Raw genomic sequence first — 15,419 nt, 5'->3', positions numbered from 1 at the left:
AAACAAATAATCAAGTTCACATTAAATGTAAATCAAAATTGTTAATCATTTACCTATTCTAACTATGTTAGTGCTTTTCCACGACCAACCTACCACATTATAATTTATTTTTTCACATAATAAATACACAATAAATCAGATGATGACCGAATTTAGACTCTGGTTAGTTGGATCATATACACACATTCTTATAAAAAAGTTAGTCATAACTTCATTTATGACAATAGATATAATTTTTTGATATCTCGATCATATGATGTTCATTGGCCATGACATTTTGATAGTAGGTAATTGAAAATCACATCCATACACCCACCAAAATTCAACATCAAATTCATTTGTTTTATCTCCAAAATGGTGTAAATCAATGCCATCAATGCTAGAATATAAATTAGAAATTCAAGGATGGACCATGGAACTACTTCTTTCATTAGTACAACACTATCATCTTCTTTCGCTAGCATTAACATTAACATCAACACAATATCTATTTTTCATTTATAATACTTATTTTAGTCTATTTTAGATTTTTTTCAAGCTACTTATTTTTCTAATTGTATTGTTTAATGGTTAGTTCTTCCTCCTCTTCTTCCTAGCTACTAGTAGTTGTACTTTCTCTATACGAAGGAGGATAAGGAGAAGGCGAGAAATTGCACATCTAATTGAAAATACAGTGACAAATTTTCATAAGATTATTGTTCTTCTGAATTATAAACATAAAATATAAGAATCATTAATGACAGGTTACATATCTCCCCCATAACAACAATGTCTGTAACTATTAAATTCAAGTTGTAAATGATCAATAACTCTTCTCCTGAAGCTATTAATTTTATTGCATATACAAATACACAGTTTCCTTCACGTCTCTCAAATATGCAATTTGGTTGCTTATTTGTTATCCTAGGTTGTGTAATATTTATAAACACTACAATACTCCCTTATGCTTTTGGCCTTCCATCAATATACATATATGCTCCTTTATTTTTATCGTTGTCTCTTAGTTGTATATAATTTGTAGTCACTCTATACCTTCACATACCTCGTGTATGTTTGACCAGCCTTATCCCATCATTATAATTGTAGCAACTCCATTAATTTAGTTAATATGTTGTAACAAACCTTTATGCCATCCATGATAAATAGCCCCAAACCATGTAATAATGATGGATCAATGCGATATATACTCTTGTTGAGACAAAAATTTATGAGATGACTTTTATTAGTGGCTAAAGTCATAACAAATATTTATGAATTCCTTGTTGAAACTTTGGGATTGCTCAACTCCCGAAACTTTGGGATTGCTCAACTCCCAAAACTTTGTAGGATGAAAAAAAACATCTCTTTTAAAATGCCCAACATATATCTAGATTAAATTTCAATTTGAGGAAAATTATGGCTATACAGCTTAATAAACTCTCAACTTTACAAAACTATGATAATTTTAGAGCATTTTTTTTTAATTTCTTTTGAGTATATAAATAATATTGTGAAAAAATCTAAATAATTTTCTATTTTCTTAAAAATAAACCAAATCAAATTTAATTTCAATAAATATTAATTATTATTATTAATATAAATTATAATTATTAAATAATAAATTAAAAAAAAAATTAACATTATTCACGACAAAGACACTAAAAAAATTTAAAAGAAAGAAATAAAGTATATGAAAGTCATATAACAGATTATATGTAAATTAAAATGATATAAAACAGAATCTTAAAAGTAAGGTTTCAACTAAATTATCCATGAAACATTTTTTATTATTGAATGAGACAATGGTGCAGTTGAAGAGGAGGGAAGGAATCAAGTAGTGGACCATGGGCCCCTCGCACCCAGGGGTTAAATTTGACGCCTGTATGAACGCTTTTTTGAGTTTTTATACGTTAAATACGATTGGTTTGCAAATCTGCACGTCAGAGATGACTGGCCAATAATATTTGAAAAAGTCATATTGACGGGTATGTTGAAAATTAACGAGTTTTAATTTTTTATATATATTATTATTATATACAAAATGGACAGATTGCAATGTAATGTGAAAAAAACAGTGTAGGAGGAAGATGCCACAGCTGGAGTGGGCAGTAGGATTATTACATCACTCTCCAACACAAAACGACTGTTAGATCGATGCGCACCAGAAACCCACACCGACGTTTCTGTGGAGAACCCAACATACTAATTGCTTTATCGGAGGAATTGACCCTCTCTCACCAAGTAAATAGGCTCGGCTTCATTTCGCAGAGATTCTTGTATCCTTCATATACTATTTTTTTAAGGTTTTGGAGGCACTTCAATGAGAATCTGAAGCTGAGATCTCATATGATGGAGAAGGAAGTAAACTCTTATTCGGTTTTTGACATTGGCACAGCAGCAGAATCATTGAAGACTTCTTCTTCAGAGAACGTCCATAACGCCCATGGAATGAAAAACGGTAGAAGGCTTACCACGGAACAAACGAGGGCGTTGGTGAAGAGTTTCCAGTTGGGAAAGATACCGGAAGCCCGGAGCAAAGAGGAGCTGGCAGGGGCTCTGGGACTGCACCCAAGGCAAATCTCCATCTGGTTCCAGAACAAAAGAGCCAAATGGAAAAGCGCACAGCTAGAGAAAGACTTTTGTGTTCTCAAACAAAACTATGGATTCCTCAAGGCTCTTTATCATATTCTGCTGGAAGAGAACAAAACACTCCAATCTGAGGTCAAAATTAATTCAAATTCAGTTTTAATTTTCTTATTCTTGTGATCTTTCTTTTGAAATAGAATTTGTTATCAGAAATGGCATATACTACTTACATGACCCTTTTTCCTCCATTGGCACCCTGATTGATTAGGTCCAGAGATCGAGCAACGTTTTAAAGAAGGTTGAGAATAAAAAAGACAAGGAAGTCATTGGAGATAGACAAATTGATTTTTTTTTAAATGGTGTATAGACAAATTGATTTTTAAAAATAAAACTATAAACACTATATTTTTATATATTATATATCTTAAATTTACTTTTAACTAAAATTAAAAAAATAATACAAAACAAAAAAATAATTAGACTATACTATATATATGAATTATATTACACTCGAGGGTGCTATAAAAGATTTGGGTTGGGCAATAATTAAGCACAGAACCAAAGCCAATAGTCACTGGTTGCTTCTTTTAGTGAATACTTATATCATATAATTATTTTTTTTTGTCTAATTTTAGTTGCAATAATATTTACATTCACTATTTTCAAGTGAGAGTAATTATGAATATATATATTTTTTCACTTTATAATATATATTTTTGTTATTTTTTATAAATAATTTTTTTTACAGAAAATACATATTTTCCATCTATTTTCTCACTATTTCCATTAAAAAAAACACTGAATATTTCAACAACTTGGAAAAATCACAGAAAAGTTTCATCAACAAGTATTAAATGAAAGTGTAGCAATGACACTTAAATTGATTAGTACAACAAAGCATGGAAATTTTGTAGCAATTATAAATACAATTTACAAAAATAAATAAAACTTGTACACAACAATTTAAAATTAAAACCGTCATAAAAAATTCTCTGACAGGTAAGGGCATCCGTAAAATTTAAGCCCGTTAACCACTACATCGACCTCTCAACATTCTATTTTTCAACTTTTACGCATTTCACGGCTTTGATAACTTCGTTGAGTGGTGATATGAGTTATGTTAATAGTAATATGAATAGAGATATTCAAATGATAAAATGAATTAAGTTAAAGATTTTTTATTTTTATAACAGGTAAGTATTTTAATTAATTTATAAAATTAAAATATAGTTTAGTTAATAAAAAAAATTTGGTGATATAATTTTAAGTAAGATTGTGATTTTATGTTTTTTAAGCAAAGGGATTTTGAATGCATAAATAAATTTATATCTTAAAAAATAAATTGGGTGTTTGAATTTTGTCTATTAAAAAACTAAGTATCGATGAGAAATCTCCATTAGACCATATGATTCACAAATATTTCTATCATGGTTTTACAATGTAAACTTATACATGTTATCTTTAATCTATTTTTCTTCCTTTAATTTTATCCTAACATGATAATACCAACAAGTGATTTTAGAGCACTCTTTTAAAGAATGAGTGAGATCTGATCATGCCATGAAGGTTATTACATCAATCCAAGAGGGTGTGAAGTGTTCTCTGTGGTGATTTGTGAGTTCATGCACAAAACTAAGGAGATTTGTGAGTTCACGTACAAAACTAAGGAGTTGTTGTCCACACATAAACACTACCCATTGAATAGCGAACGGAGGAAGTTCATATTTGCGTTGTGTGGGGAAGTAAAGCCAAATCCATGAGGTTATCAACTACGACAAGGAGAATTCAATCATTTTTTCTTATTCAACACATGGAGAAAATCCTATGTAACCAAGGGTGAAAACCACATGTAGTGTAAGATAAGTGGCCCATGGAGTGGTGTGTCGAGAAGAAAAGATGAGGATTTGAAATACCCATCAATATGTGGAGTTGTTTGTAGAATGACAGCCGATAATTTGTAACCTTGGCGCTTGAAACTCCAAGTAGCATTGTAGGTTTATCGTAATGAGTGTTCTTTCATAGAAGAAGAGAAAAGATACAACTATTGGTTAGTCTTTTAGTTTTTGAAAAGATACAACTATTGGTTAGTCTTTTAGTTTTTTTCTTCATTTGTAATGTTGGAGAAGTCCATTTTTTTGAGAATTTTATTATTATTATTATTATTATGTGGTTTCATCTAATGGTTTTTTTGAGGGAGCTAATTAAGGCTACAAAGATTTTAATGAAGCTTACTTGAAGGGGTTATTGAGAAGCTAAGAATAGGTTTTTTTTGTCGTAGGGTTAATTTTGTACAATTCATTCTTTTTTGTGGTGCTGGAAGTATATATAATTTTAAATTCCATACTTTCTGAATTGACATGTTTAAAAAAAAAAAAAAATCTTTGGAGGGAGCCTATGTGTAAACATTAAAGTTAAAGAAGAGAAATTTCAAGTTTGAAGTGGGGAATTTTAATAGTAAAAATAATTTTGAATTATAGAAACTCAAAATGTGAGATTTGTTACTAAGGTTAGATGGAAAGATGAAGAAACATACAACTATGACTAATGATGAATGGAAAGATTTGGATAGAAGAGCATTCATCACCATTTGGTCATATCTTTTAGATGATATTCTATTTAATATTATCAAAGAAAGATTAGCAACAAGATTATTGAGCAAGATGGAGAGTCTTTATATAAGTAAATCCTTGAAAAATCAAATCTACTTGAAGAGGCATCTTTACGATCTAAAAGTGAAAAAAGGTATAAAAATTGATAATCATTTAAATTTATTTAATACTCTTATATGTCAGTTGACTAGTATGGATGTAAATGTTAATGAGGAAGATATGGCAATTACATTGTCATACACATTCCCTAAATTAGGGAATCATTTAGCTACTTGTATTAGTTTTAGTACAACTGATACTCTTGAAAAGGATTGTTTTGTTAGAGCATTATTGTGTGAGGAGGTACGAAGAAAACCCAATATTGGAACCTCAACATTAGAAGTAATAACAACTAGAGATTGGTGCAAAGAAAAAAGAGATAAGTTTGGAGGTACATCTCAAAGTTGAATGGTAAGGAATGCAAAATTACATGATGGTATTATAACAAGTGAGGGCATCTCAAGAAAGATTGTTGGAAGAGGTAGGAATTCAACGATGACTCTAAAAAGGAAGGAAATTCGGTTGAATCAAGTGTTGGTATCATTGATGAAGTTATCTATTTGAACATAGTTACCGATTAAACAGGAAAATGACTTAGTACACATTTTTTTGAGGTAGCAAAAACTCACTCGATTTTGAAAAATAGTGATTCAGGATACACGTTTTTTTTGTAGCATACTTTTGGCACTTAATTTTTTTTTTTTTAATTAAGTATGAACAATTTTTTCAAATGTTAGTGATTTTCATGTTGATTTTGAAAAGTGTTGATGCAGCATCAACACATTATTTTAGAAGACTTATTTTTTACATTTTATAATTTTTTATGTATCAAATGTGAATATTTTTTTTGTTAGTGGATTTCATCTTGATTTTAAAAAGTGCTCATGAGCATCAACACTTTTTGTTTAAAGCGCTTATATTTTACACTTCAAATTCTCTAATGAATTAAATGTAGATAATTTTTTTTAAATGTTTGTGATTTTCATGTTGGTAATAAAACAAAAAAAATAAAAATGAAAGAGCCTGACAAAAAAAAAAAAAAAATCAAATACAAGAAAATACAAAAAAAAAAAACAAAAAACCTATAAAAATGTAAAAATAAAAATAAAAAAATTAACTTGTAAAAATAAAAAGTTGAATAAAAAATTAACAGGAATATATATATAATATAATTATAATTAAAAAAAATAAAACTAAAACTATCTTTTTAAGTTAAAAAAACAAATTGAATGGGTGCGCTGTTAAGGCACTCATTGCGATAGATCACTGGTTCAAATCCCCGTGGGTGCGTAGGTTAGTCTTAGCAAAGAAAAAAAAAAAAAGGTTAAAAAAACAAATAAAAAATAAAAACCCCATTAGAAAACAAATTTAAAACAATTAAAAAATATTGAAATTAAATAATTTAAATAAAAAAAATTAAAATTAAAAATTTAAGATTTAACCCAAAAAAAATGAAAATTAAAATTAAAAAAACAAATGAAGAAATATTAAATTAAAAAAAATGAAATTGTCAAAAAAAAAATCATTTAAAAAAAATTAAAATTAAAATTAAAATTATATATATATATATATATATATAGATATATATATATATATATATATATTAAAAATAAAAATAAAAACCCTCGATCAGGGTGATGAAGTGGGAGGGCATGGGCATAAAGATTGATAAGAGGAGAGGACGACCAGGATGGCCAACCACTACCCACATGCTTGTATAGTAAGGCGTGGTGGCGTCCTGCATGACTGTGGAAACACATATGGAGAGAAGTGGCACAAGGCAGACGATTATGAGTAGAGAGGGTGGAAAGAATGGCATCGGTAGAAGGATGGGATGTATGGTAGGTGGGAGGGGATATATGAGGGTGTTAAGAATTGGAAGAGAGCATAGAACATGGAGGAGGGAAGACGGGAGCAGAGCAGCACAAACATTGGAGACCTATATGGCTGAGCATATTTCCGGGTACGTTTCTTCACGTTTGCCTCCTATAATTCTCACTGAGAAGTATAATATGTTGAACGAGGGGCGAAAGCTTGGGTTCTTTAGGAAGGGCTTGGGGCAGGGTAGGCCTAAGGACAGGGATGAGAGGCAGAGAGATGGCGAAGATTAGCTGCATAGTAGGAGCCAGGGCATAGGCGTGACTGGGGAGTGCAAATTTAGGATAAAGGGTCAGCCCTGGGAAACTAAGGATGGGAATTCTCGGGAGGATTGGAGGTTAGACTGCACGGCCTCTTCCCTTAGACCGTGGTGGGAGAGAGCCATGACTCTCTAGAGAGACAAGGAGGGGTTGAATTGGGTGGGAATTCTTAGAAAGAAGAAGATGCTGAAGGACTGGATGTATGAAGATTTTCCAAATCTAACATTTTATGTTGATAATTGTAAGCAGGAGTTTGATAACGACGAGATGGCTCACCTAGGTAGAGGCAGGGGCCGAGGGGGTCGAGGGCGCCCGAGCCAGACAGTTAAAAAAGAACCTACCACTTCGAAGACCATAGAGCCTAGAAAGGGTAGGAAACCCATTGAGGTGGCGGTCAATGAGGCAGCCATAGCATACAAATAAGGAACGAATGCCAGAATTTGTAAGTTAATTCAGGAGATGGAGGACAACATCATGGACGAAGACTCTAAGCCAGAAGTGGAAGAATGTGGGGACCTCATCCCCGACCCAGGGCATACTAGGGGCAGTATGTCTCTATTCAAACAAACCTTACACATAATGCCTGGTATGTGTGGCCAAAGTTTGGGTCGCTTTTGTAGAGAAGTGGCCAATTAGAAGTCTCGTACCCACAAGAGTTGAGCACGGTGGTTAATGACATGATCGGTGGTTGACTGAGGCAATCTACAACATTATTAGTGCTGCCCTTCTTATACTTGATATTTAAATGGAACTATTGCAGGCATGTGGACAACTTCTGATGGTGATCATTCTATAATTTCCCTTGGGTCTGTATGAACTGGAAGGGTCGGTGGTCTGTGTGGATGACTGTTTCCTTCCCCAAAATGTAATGTTTCCATTTTTGGCAGGCCTGCACAATGGAATACATCTCTTTGTCATAAGTGGATACTTCTGGACTGTCTCTAAAAGTGTCTCACTATGATATGCCACTGGATGCCCGTGTTGAGTAAGGACTGCCCCAATAGCATAGCCAGAGGCATCTGTCTCGACCTCAAATGGTTGTTGCATGTCTGGCAATGCGAGCACTGGTGCCGAGCAGAGGCGGTCTTTCAATTCTGCAAATGCCTTCTGTTCAGATTTAGATCAAAAGAATTTTTCTTTCGCTCATCCCCTTGGTGACTTGACTCAAGGGCCAAGTGATATGAGAAAATCCCAACACGAACCTACGGTAGAAGTTGGCAAGACCTAGAAAGCTGCGGAGCTTCATTAGAGTGGTTGGATAGGGCCAATCCCGAATTACTTGGATCTTGGCTGGATCCACATGCACCCAATGTTCATCAATAATGTGTCCCAGATACTGAACCTGGGTCATGCCAAAAGTGCATTTCTCCAAATTGGCGCATAACTTATGTTACCGCAGTGTTTGCAAAACCTATCAGATGTGCTGGAAGTGCTCTTCCCAACTCTGGCTGAAGATCAGGATGTCATCCAAGTATACCACTACAAATGAGTTGGTGAATGGCCGCAAGATGTCATCCATTAGCCTCATGAAGGTTGCAAGAGCATTCATCAATCCGAAAGGCATAACCAACCATTTGAAAAGGCCCTCCTTGGCTTTGAAGGCAGTCTTCCACACATCGAAGGATTCGATTGGTACCTGGTGATATCCTGACTTCAAATTGATCTTGCTAAAATATTTTGCCCCCTTCAGTTGGTCCAAGAGGTCATCGATTTGTGGGATCGGGTACCTATTACGGACAGTGATCTTGTTCAGTGCTCGATAGTTAATACATAGTCTCCAAGTCCCATCCTTCCTCTGTACCAACACGATCGGGCTCCCACAGGGTGATGAACTCAAACGGATGTGACCTTTTTGTAGCAGCTCTTGAATCTGCCTCTTCATTTCATTGTTCTCGAGAACGGAGTGCTGATAGATTGGTCCATTAGGCAGTGGCGCACCTAGGGTCATATCGATGGAGTGCTTGACCTTACAATGCAGAGGAACCCTTGCAGGGAGGTGAAAATATCCTCATACTCCTCCACGACCTTGTCCATCTGTAGTTATCGTGCAGAGGGGCCCTGTCTGGAGGTTGTGACCACTGTCTTCTTCTTTCCTTGAGGGCGTGTCATCAGGGAAACAAATTTCCCGATTTTGAAAATGAACTTACTGCATTGTTTTGCAGTAACCAAAGAGATGGCAGTAGGCGGTGCTACCTCCGGTATCCTGTACAACTTATTTCCCAAAGTAATAATAAGAGCATGGGGCCTTGATTCATACACAGCATGTCACTTCCACAAGTATGGTTGTCCTAATAATACATCATAAACTTCAAGGGGAGCAATGTCACATAATACCTCATCCATGAAGGGGTTGATGTTGTATGGAAGGCGACATTGCTGGCTCACGTGAAGATCTCGTCCTTGGTGAAGCCACCCCATGGTGTACAGTTGTGGATGTGTTGTGGTTGGTAAGCCTAGCCACTTCACAACCTCTGCCGAAATGAGGTTCTTTTGGCTCCCTCTATTGACAATGAACTGTAGCAGGGATCCCTTTACCCACATCTAGGAGTGGAAGAGACGCTCCTCCTCCTCTGGATCTTCGAGTTCCTCCTTCTGGATCTTCGTGGTGGCAACAGTAGCATTGGGCTCCACATCGATAATCTGCTTCTTTTTGTCATTCCCCTTGTCGGGTTCTGAATCAAAGTCGGAACATGCATCTAATTCTAAAACCTTTAGCTCAGCCACCAGTGACTGCTTGGCCCGACAGTCACTTGTGTTGTTAGTGGAGCTCTTATGGAACTCACACCATTTTTCCGTGTCCTTTTTGGGCTTCACAGCGCTGTTCTTTGCTTGCAGCTTTGGCGGGTTGTCTTGGGCCACCCTACCTTGGCTTTGTCCTTTGTTCTGCGATTTGAGGGCACCTTTCCCTTGCTTCAGATTTGTAGATCCAAAGTCTCGCTTCTTCTGTTTAAAATTTTGCTCGACCTTGACAGCATATCGGTATGCCGTGCCGAGCGAGGAGATGTTCAGGAATTCTATTTCTTCCTGGATGTACTTGTGCAGGTAGCCACAATATTTGAGTATCAAATGCTGCTCTGAATCCTTGATACCCAACTTTGTGCGAAGGGTATGGAAAATATTGGTAAACTCCGACACGTCTTGGTCCCTTCCCTGCCACAGCATGGTCCACTTTATGTATTGATCCTCATAGCTTCCGACAGGGTAGTACTGCTCCTTGATGGCATCCCAGAATGAATTCCAGGTGGGTGCGGTTGAAAATAGTGAGCCAGTACTTTCATCCTTCTGCTCGCAGTAGGTTTCCCACCAGTCCTTGACGTGGGGGGCTGCTTTGAGAAGAGAAAAAATAATCTTTTCCCGACTGGAAAAATCATGAACAGAAAAATAACCCACTAGCATATTTAACCATTTATCAACTGCATTTGCATCTATCTGACCCTCGAATATGGGGATTTCAAAATTAACTTGTACCTTAAACGGTGTGGCATTTCCAGAGTAGCTGTGGGAAGTCGATGTGTCGCCCCTGGGTAGCTGCTAAAGGATCTAGGCAAAGTAGTCCATCATTACGTTCCTTTATCGCTTGAGGGCTTCTTCAAGCAATATTTTGATAGGATCTCCTGCTCCCTCGTCTTTCTTTTCATCCGCCATGGGAGGCTGTCAGGTTTTGCGAGGCTGGTCTTGTAAAGTTTGACCAGTTCAAGCCCTAACTCCTTATATCCCGACCTCAATGGGGACATGCAAAGAAAAAAGAGAAAACGCATACCGCTCTGATACCACTAATCCAGATTTAAACACGAACAAAACAAATTATAGAGATAACCATAAACACAAAGATGCAGTGGAAATAATACTTCATTTCATTAATGTAAAATATTGAGATATGCTTACATACAGAAAATGGAAATAAGCAGCTAGGGTGATGGTAGCTTATCTCTGAGAAGAGATGTGGTGGCTACATGTCTCTGAACTATGTTACAATGAGGCTCGAAGGCCTATTTATTGTTGAGAAACAATGGAAAACCCTAAACATCCAAAAACCTAACCCTAGAAGATGAAACGCCAAACTGTGGGCCCTGTTTGGGTAAATTGGTACATCAACTTCCCGGGGTCGTAACTTTGGCATATGATCTCCGTTTGACGCGTACAATATCTCGTTAGAAAGATCTATCCGAGAACTACAATTTTGGGAAGAGCAACGTCGGTCCATGGATCTGTGTTGCTCCGATTTTTCCAAAAAAATGTCGTATAGGGCCTCAAAACGACTCCGGAAGTTTAGGACCCGAAAAACTGCTAAAAATAGTAAATCGTGCTACAATTAAGGAAACTGAAAAGCTGACAGAAACAATGGTGGGGGTCCAAGTGGACTTGGTGGGTGGCCACCAATATCCACCTGGATCATATCTCAACAAAGCGAGAGGATTTGATGCAAATATATCCTACACTACAACTACAAATAATGTTACTATGCCTTCTTTCTCTTGTCCTACAATAGATGAAGGCTCAATCACTAGATTGCGTAATTCTAGCATTGCAAACTTCATTAACAATGGTATGTGGGTATAAGTTTGTGAAAATAAAGGTGATACATTGGGGCTTTTAGCTACTAGATTGAACCTCTTGTCTTAGAGCGTTACATCAAACCCAACATTCCAACCATGTATGAAACATTAATCTTAAAAATTATCAAATATATAAGCACTAAAATATCAAATGTTGGTTGTGAGAATCAGGTCAACAAGGGCCTTATAGGGAATGCTAATATTAAAAAACAATAAATTTCTTGGTGATAAGCTTGTAGATGATTGCAGCTTGTTCCCATTTCATACCATTTGGGGATTTTATGTAGATTTTGTTTAGAGGGAGGGTCAAATCTCTCTTTTGCCTTTTTTTTATAATTCTACCACTGCCCTCCTATTATATTTCTTACATACCGGAAAAGCTCAGGTTTCACATAACTCTCCACATATTAGTTTCCTATGTCTCTCCAAAGTGTTTGGATAAAGTTACACAATTCAAATTCTTAGTCTCCCTTTACCCATAAATTAACCGTTGTGCCTTGTTGTGCTCATGTCTATGAGCAAGATGATATTATTTGCCTCTATATGATTATAATTAAAATGATTAATCTTTTGAATTCCCTATTTCTAACAAGGGATGGGCTTCATCATGAGAAAAATTCTTAGAGTTTCTTCACCCCTACTGTGTTAAAGAGACCTATTCCATCAAACAGGTGCTTTCAGTTATCAAATTTTAAAATTGCAATGCATTTTGAACATCATTATATCTGCAAGAGAAAGGTTGCGAATATTAATCTTTCTAATTCAAGTCTTACCTAAATCCTTCATAAATTCATATATTTCCATGACTTCCATAATTATATTTTGGAATTATTGTTGAAGAATGATTACTCTGAGTTTTGTTGCTTCCAAGTGAAACAACATCATTTCAAAGTACTTTTAAAATGGAATTAAACATGAGCCCTACTGTGCGAGTTTTTTTCCATAATAGTGGCTGAAGTAAAGGAACTCCCGAAAGTAAAGAAACTCCCAAACTACGGTGACAATGTGGATATTTAATAAGTATGGAGTTAAGATTAAGCGCTGAGATTTTACAGCTCATTACTATCATTAGAGGACAGACATTTAAACACCTTTGGTACTTTAGACAATCTTAGTCAAATTTGTAATTCTAATTCCCATGTTTCTTACAGGTTAAAATTACAACTCTAGAGAATGGGGTGTATCGTGTAGACTTTCTTCTCTACGCTAAGCATAAGCTATTATTTTCTGAGCCAATTCATGCTAATGAAATGCTGGCTTCAGAACATTCCAGTCGGCCAGTATAGAGATTATGTGGGAGCTTGTAGAAGCTTGTGTCCTGAGACAATTTAGAAATTTGTTACAGAGTTTCTCCTATCCCACTTCTCACCGGCCCACAATAATCCCTTCCATGTGCTCACAAAGCTAAAATATCAATTCCATACTTCCAAGTCAGAGCATATGCACATTCAGAAAATGAGACTATATATTTGTAAAATGCTAGTATATCTTATTAATTGAAGCATCATTTTGAAGAAAACAACATAGTTACTAGTTCTTGAGACTTTCCTTGGTTTTGACTGTTTAACACAGGCGTCAAATAGGACCACTAGCTAGTAGTCAGCTGCCAATTTTCTATGGAGGAAAGACCCACGTTTTCATTAAATGGAGAAATTCTTTCCACACAGGTTATGGTTCTTAATCAAGCAAGCAAAACAACATACAATCTAAACCGTGGAGAAAAACAGGTTGAGTTCCAGTTCTGCCATCAATAAACCATCCATTCATTATCGCATATACGGAGATAAACTATGCATCCATTAATGGATTTTCGATACATTCATTAAAAAAAACAGGGGCTTACCAAAATCATTCATGACAGATTGATAACGTTGGATGTCTGCTGTTAATGAGCTCAAGAATCCTCTCAAACAAGAATACATCACAGGGAATCCTGAGAGCTCCCTTGTAACTATATCCGAATTCCTCTACAGAAGCCTCCAGCAGCTCTGCAAATAAGGAATGGTTGAGAACGCTGGCATGTATCACAAATCTTATAACAATATCCTTCCCTACACACACAGGCACGAATCCCTTCGGAACAGTATTGTCATTCTTCTTGCCATATGAACTCTGTCTGCTCTTCTGGTTCTTCGCTATCTTGAGAAACGCCATTGACCGCCTGAGGGAATGGATATCAATAACTCTATGCATGAAACGAATCAAGTGGCACACTGGAAGTGATTGCGAAGAAATGAATGTTTGCTAGATTTAGCAGAGCAGGAGAACATATGGCATAGGATACAACTCCTCTGATCATCCGCTATAGCATTGAAAATCTGCTACAGAGTGTGAATACTCGAGTTCCAAGCAAGAAGGACCATATAGATGGTCAGATTTGCCGTACAATGATACGTGTTCCATTAATGGGATATTGTTTAAAAATGCATATAATAAGAAAAAGTCGCACTCGATTTGAAAAGTCCAGTCAAAATCGACTGTGGCGTACATTGTTGAATCAGAGACCGAAAGCGTGGGATATTTATTTAGACCACAAACTACCCCATATGTAATTTTAAAATTTATTCTCTGGCCTATACATAAATTTTAAGTTTATTCTCTAGGCTATATGCAGACATTAAAGGAAGGAGTTGTTTTAGACCACAAACTACCCCATATGTAATTTTAAAATTTATTCTCTGGCCTATACATAAATTTTAAGTTTACTCTCTAGGCTATAAGCAGACATTAAAGGAAGGAGTTGTTTTAGACCACAAACTACCCCACATGTAATTTTAAAATTTATGCTCTGGCCTATACATAAATTTTAAGTTTATTCTCTAGGTTATATGGAGACATTAAAGGAATGAGTTGTTTTTAGTGTGATTATAAAATATGTAGAATTGTTTTTAGTGTGATTTAAAATATTGGATTTTATTGTTTGTAAAAACATTTAAAGTGAAATTTTAAAAAAATTAAACTAAAATAACCTACACTAAAATTTGTTAAAATATTTCATTAAAAACAAATTTAATTTTAAATTAATTTGCGGTTTTTACTAGAGGAATATTTCCAATTACCAATTTCCTTATGTTTGGAAGTTAGCTTTAGTAGATATGTTTTCTACCTAATTTAACTAGGATGCTTTTATTTTACTTTTTTCAACCTAAAAATTTAGATTAAAAAAATTGGAATTATTTTCCTCATCACCTAATTTTTTGAAAATCCTGAAAGCAGACAATTTAATAAATTTCTAAATTCTATAGGTTAATTTAATCATTTAAATAATAACTCACGATACCAGTAGTCATTTGATAAAATAATACTTCATCGTCACCTGATAAAAGTGGAATCTAGTAAACAAATAAATTGGAAGTTGGTCGAGCCCATTAATTAATCAGATAAAAGTGGAAACCAATAATCAAATCATTGGAATTTGGGCATGACAGTTAATTAATGAGTATACGTGAAAGAAATTCCATTTGTAGCTGAGCCCAGTTCTTTATGACAATATAAATGGGACCATGCAGACT

The 15,419-nt window shown here is 35.2% G+C and overlaps 1 protein-coding gene and 1 pseudogene across 1 annotated transcript; one reads left to right on the top strand and one right to left on the bottom strand.

Annotated features, from left to right (window-relative positions):
• Nucleotides 1–2,328: 2,328 nt before the first annotated feature.
• Nucleotides 2,329–2,745, top strand: LOC149212474 (homeobox-leucine zipper protein HOX21-like). Its single transcript, XM_089388705.1, has one exon. The coding sequence runs from the start codon at nt 2,329–2,331 to the stop codon at nt 2,743–2,745; it is 417 nt and encodes a 138-aa protein (XP_089244831.1).
• An 11,010-nt stretch (nt 2,746–13,755) lies between these two features.
• On the bottom strand, nt 13,756–14,061 carry LOC149212473 (auxin-responsive protein SAUR71 pseudogene; annotated as a pseudogene).
• Between the last annotated feature and the right edge of the window lie 1,358 nt (nt 14,062–15,419).

The sequence above is a fragment of the Pinus tabuliformis genome, chromosome 1_1, assembly GCF_031772625.1.
Source record: "Pinus tabuliformis cultivar Carrire ecotype Pingquan chromosome 1_1, CPIR1, whole genome shotgun sequence".
NCBI classification, from domain to species: domain Eukaryota; kingdom Viridiplantae; phylum Streptophyta; class Pinopsida; order Pinales; family Pinaceae; genus Pinus; species Pinus tabuliformis.
Note: the sequence above shows the minus strand (reverse complement) of the source record. Positions and strands in the feature narration are given on the sequence as shown.

What these genes read in the sequence shown, in the direction of transcription:
- LOC149212474 (XM_089388705.1), top strand. Translation starts at nt 2,329, where the DNA reads ATGGAGAAGGAAGTAAACTCTTATTCGGTTTTTGACATTGGCACAGCA.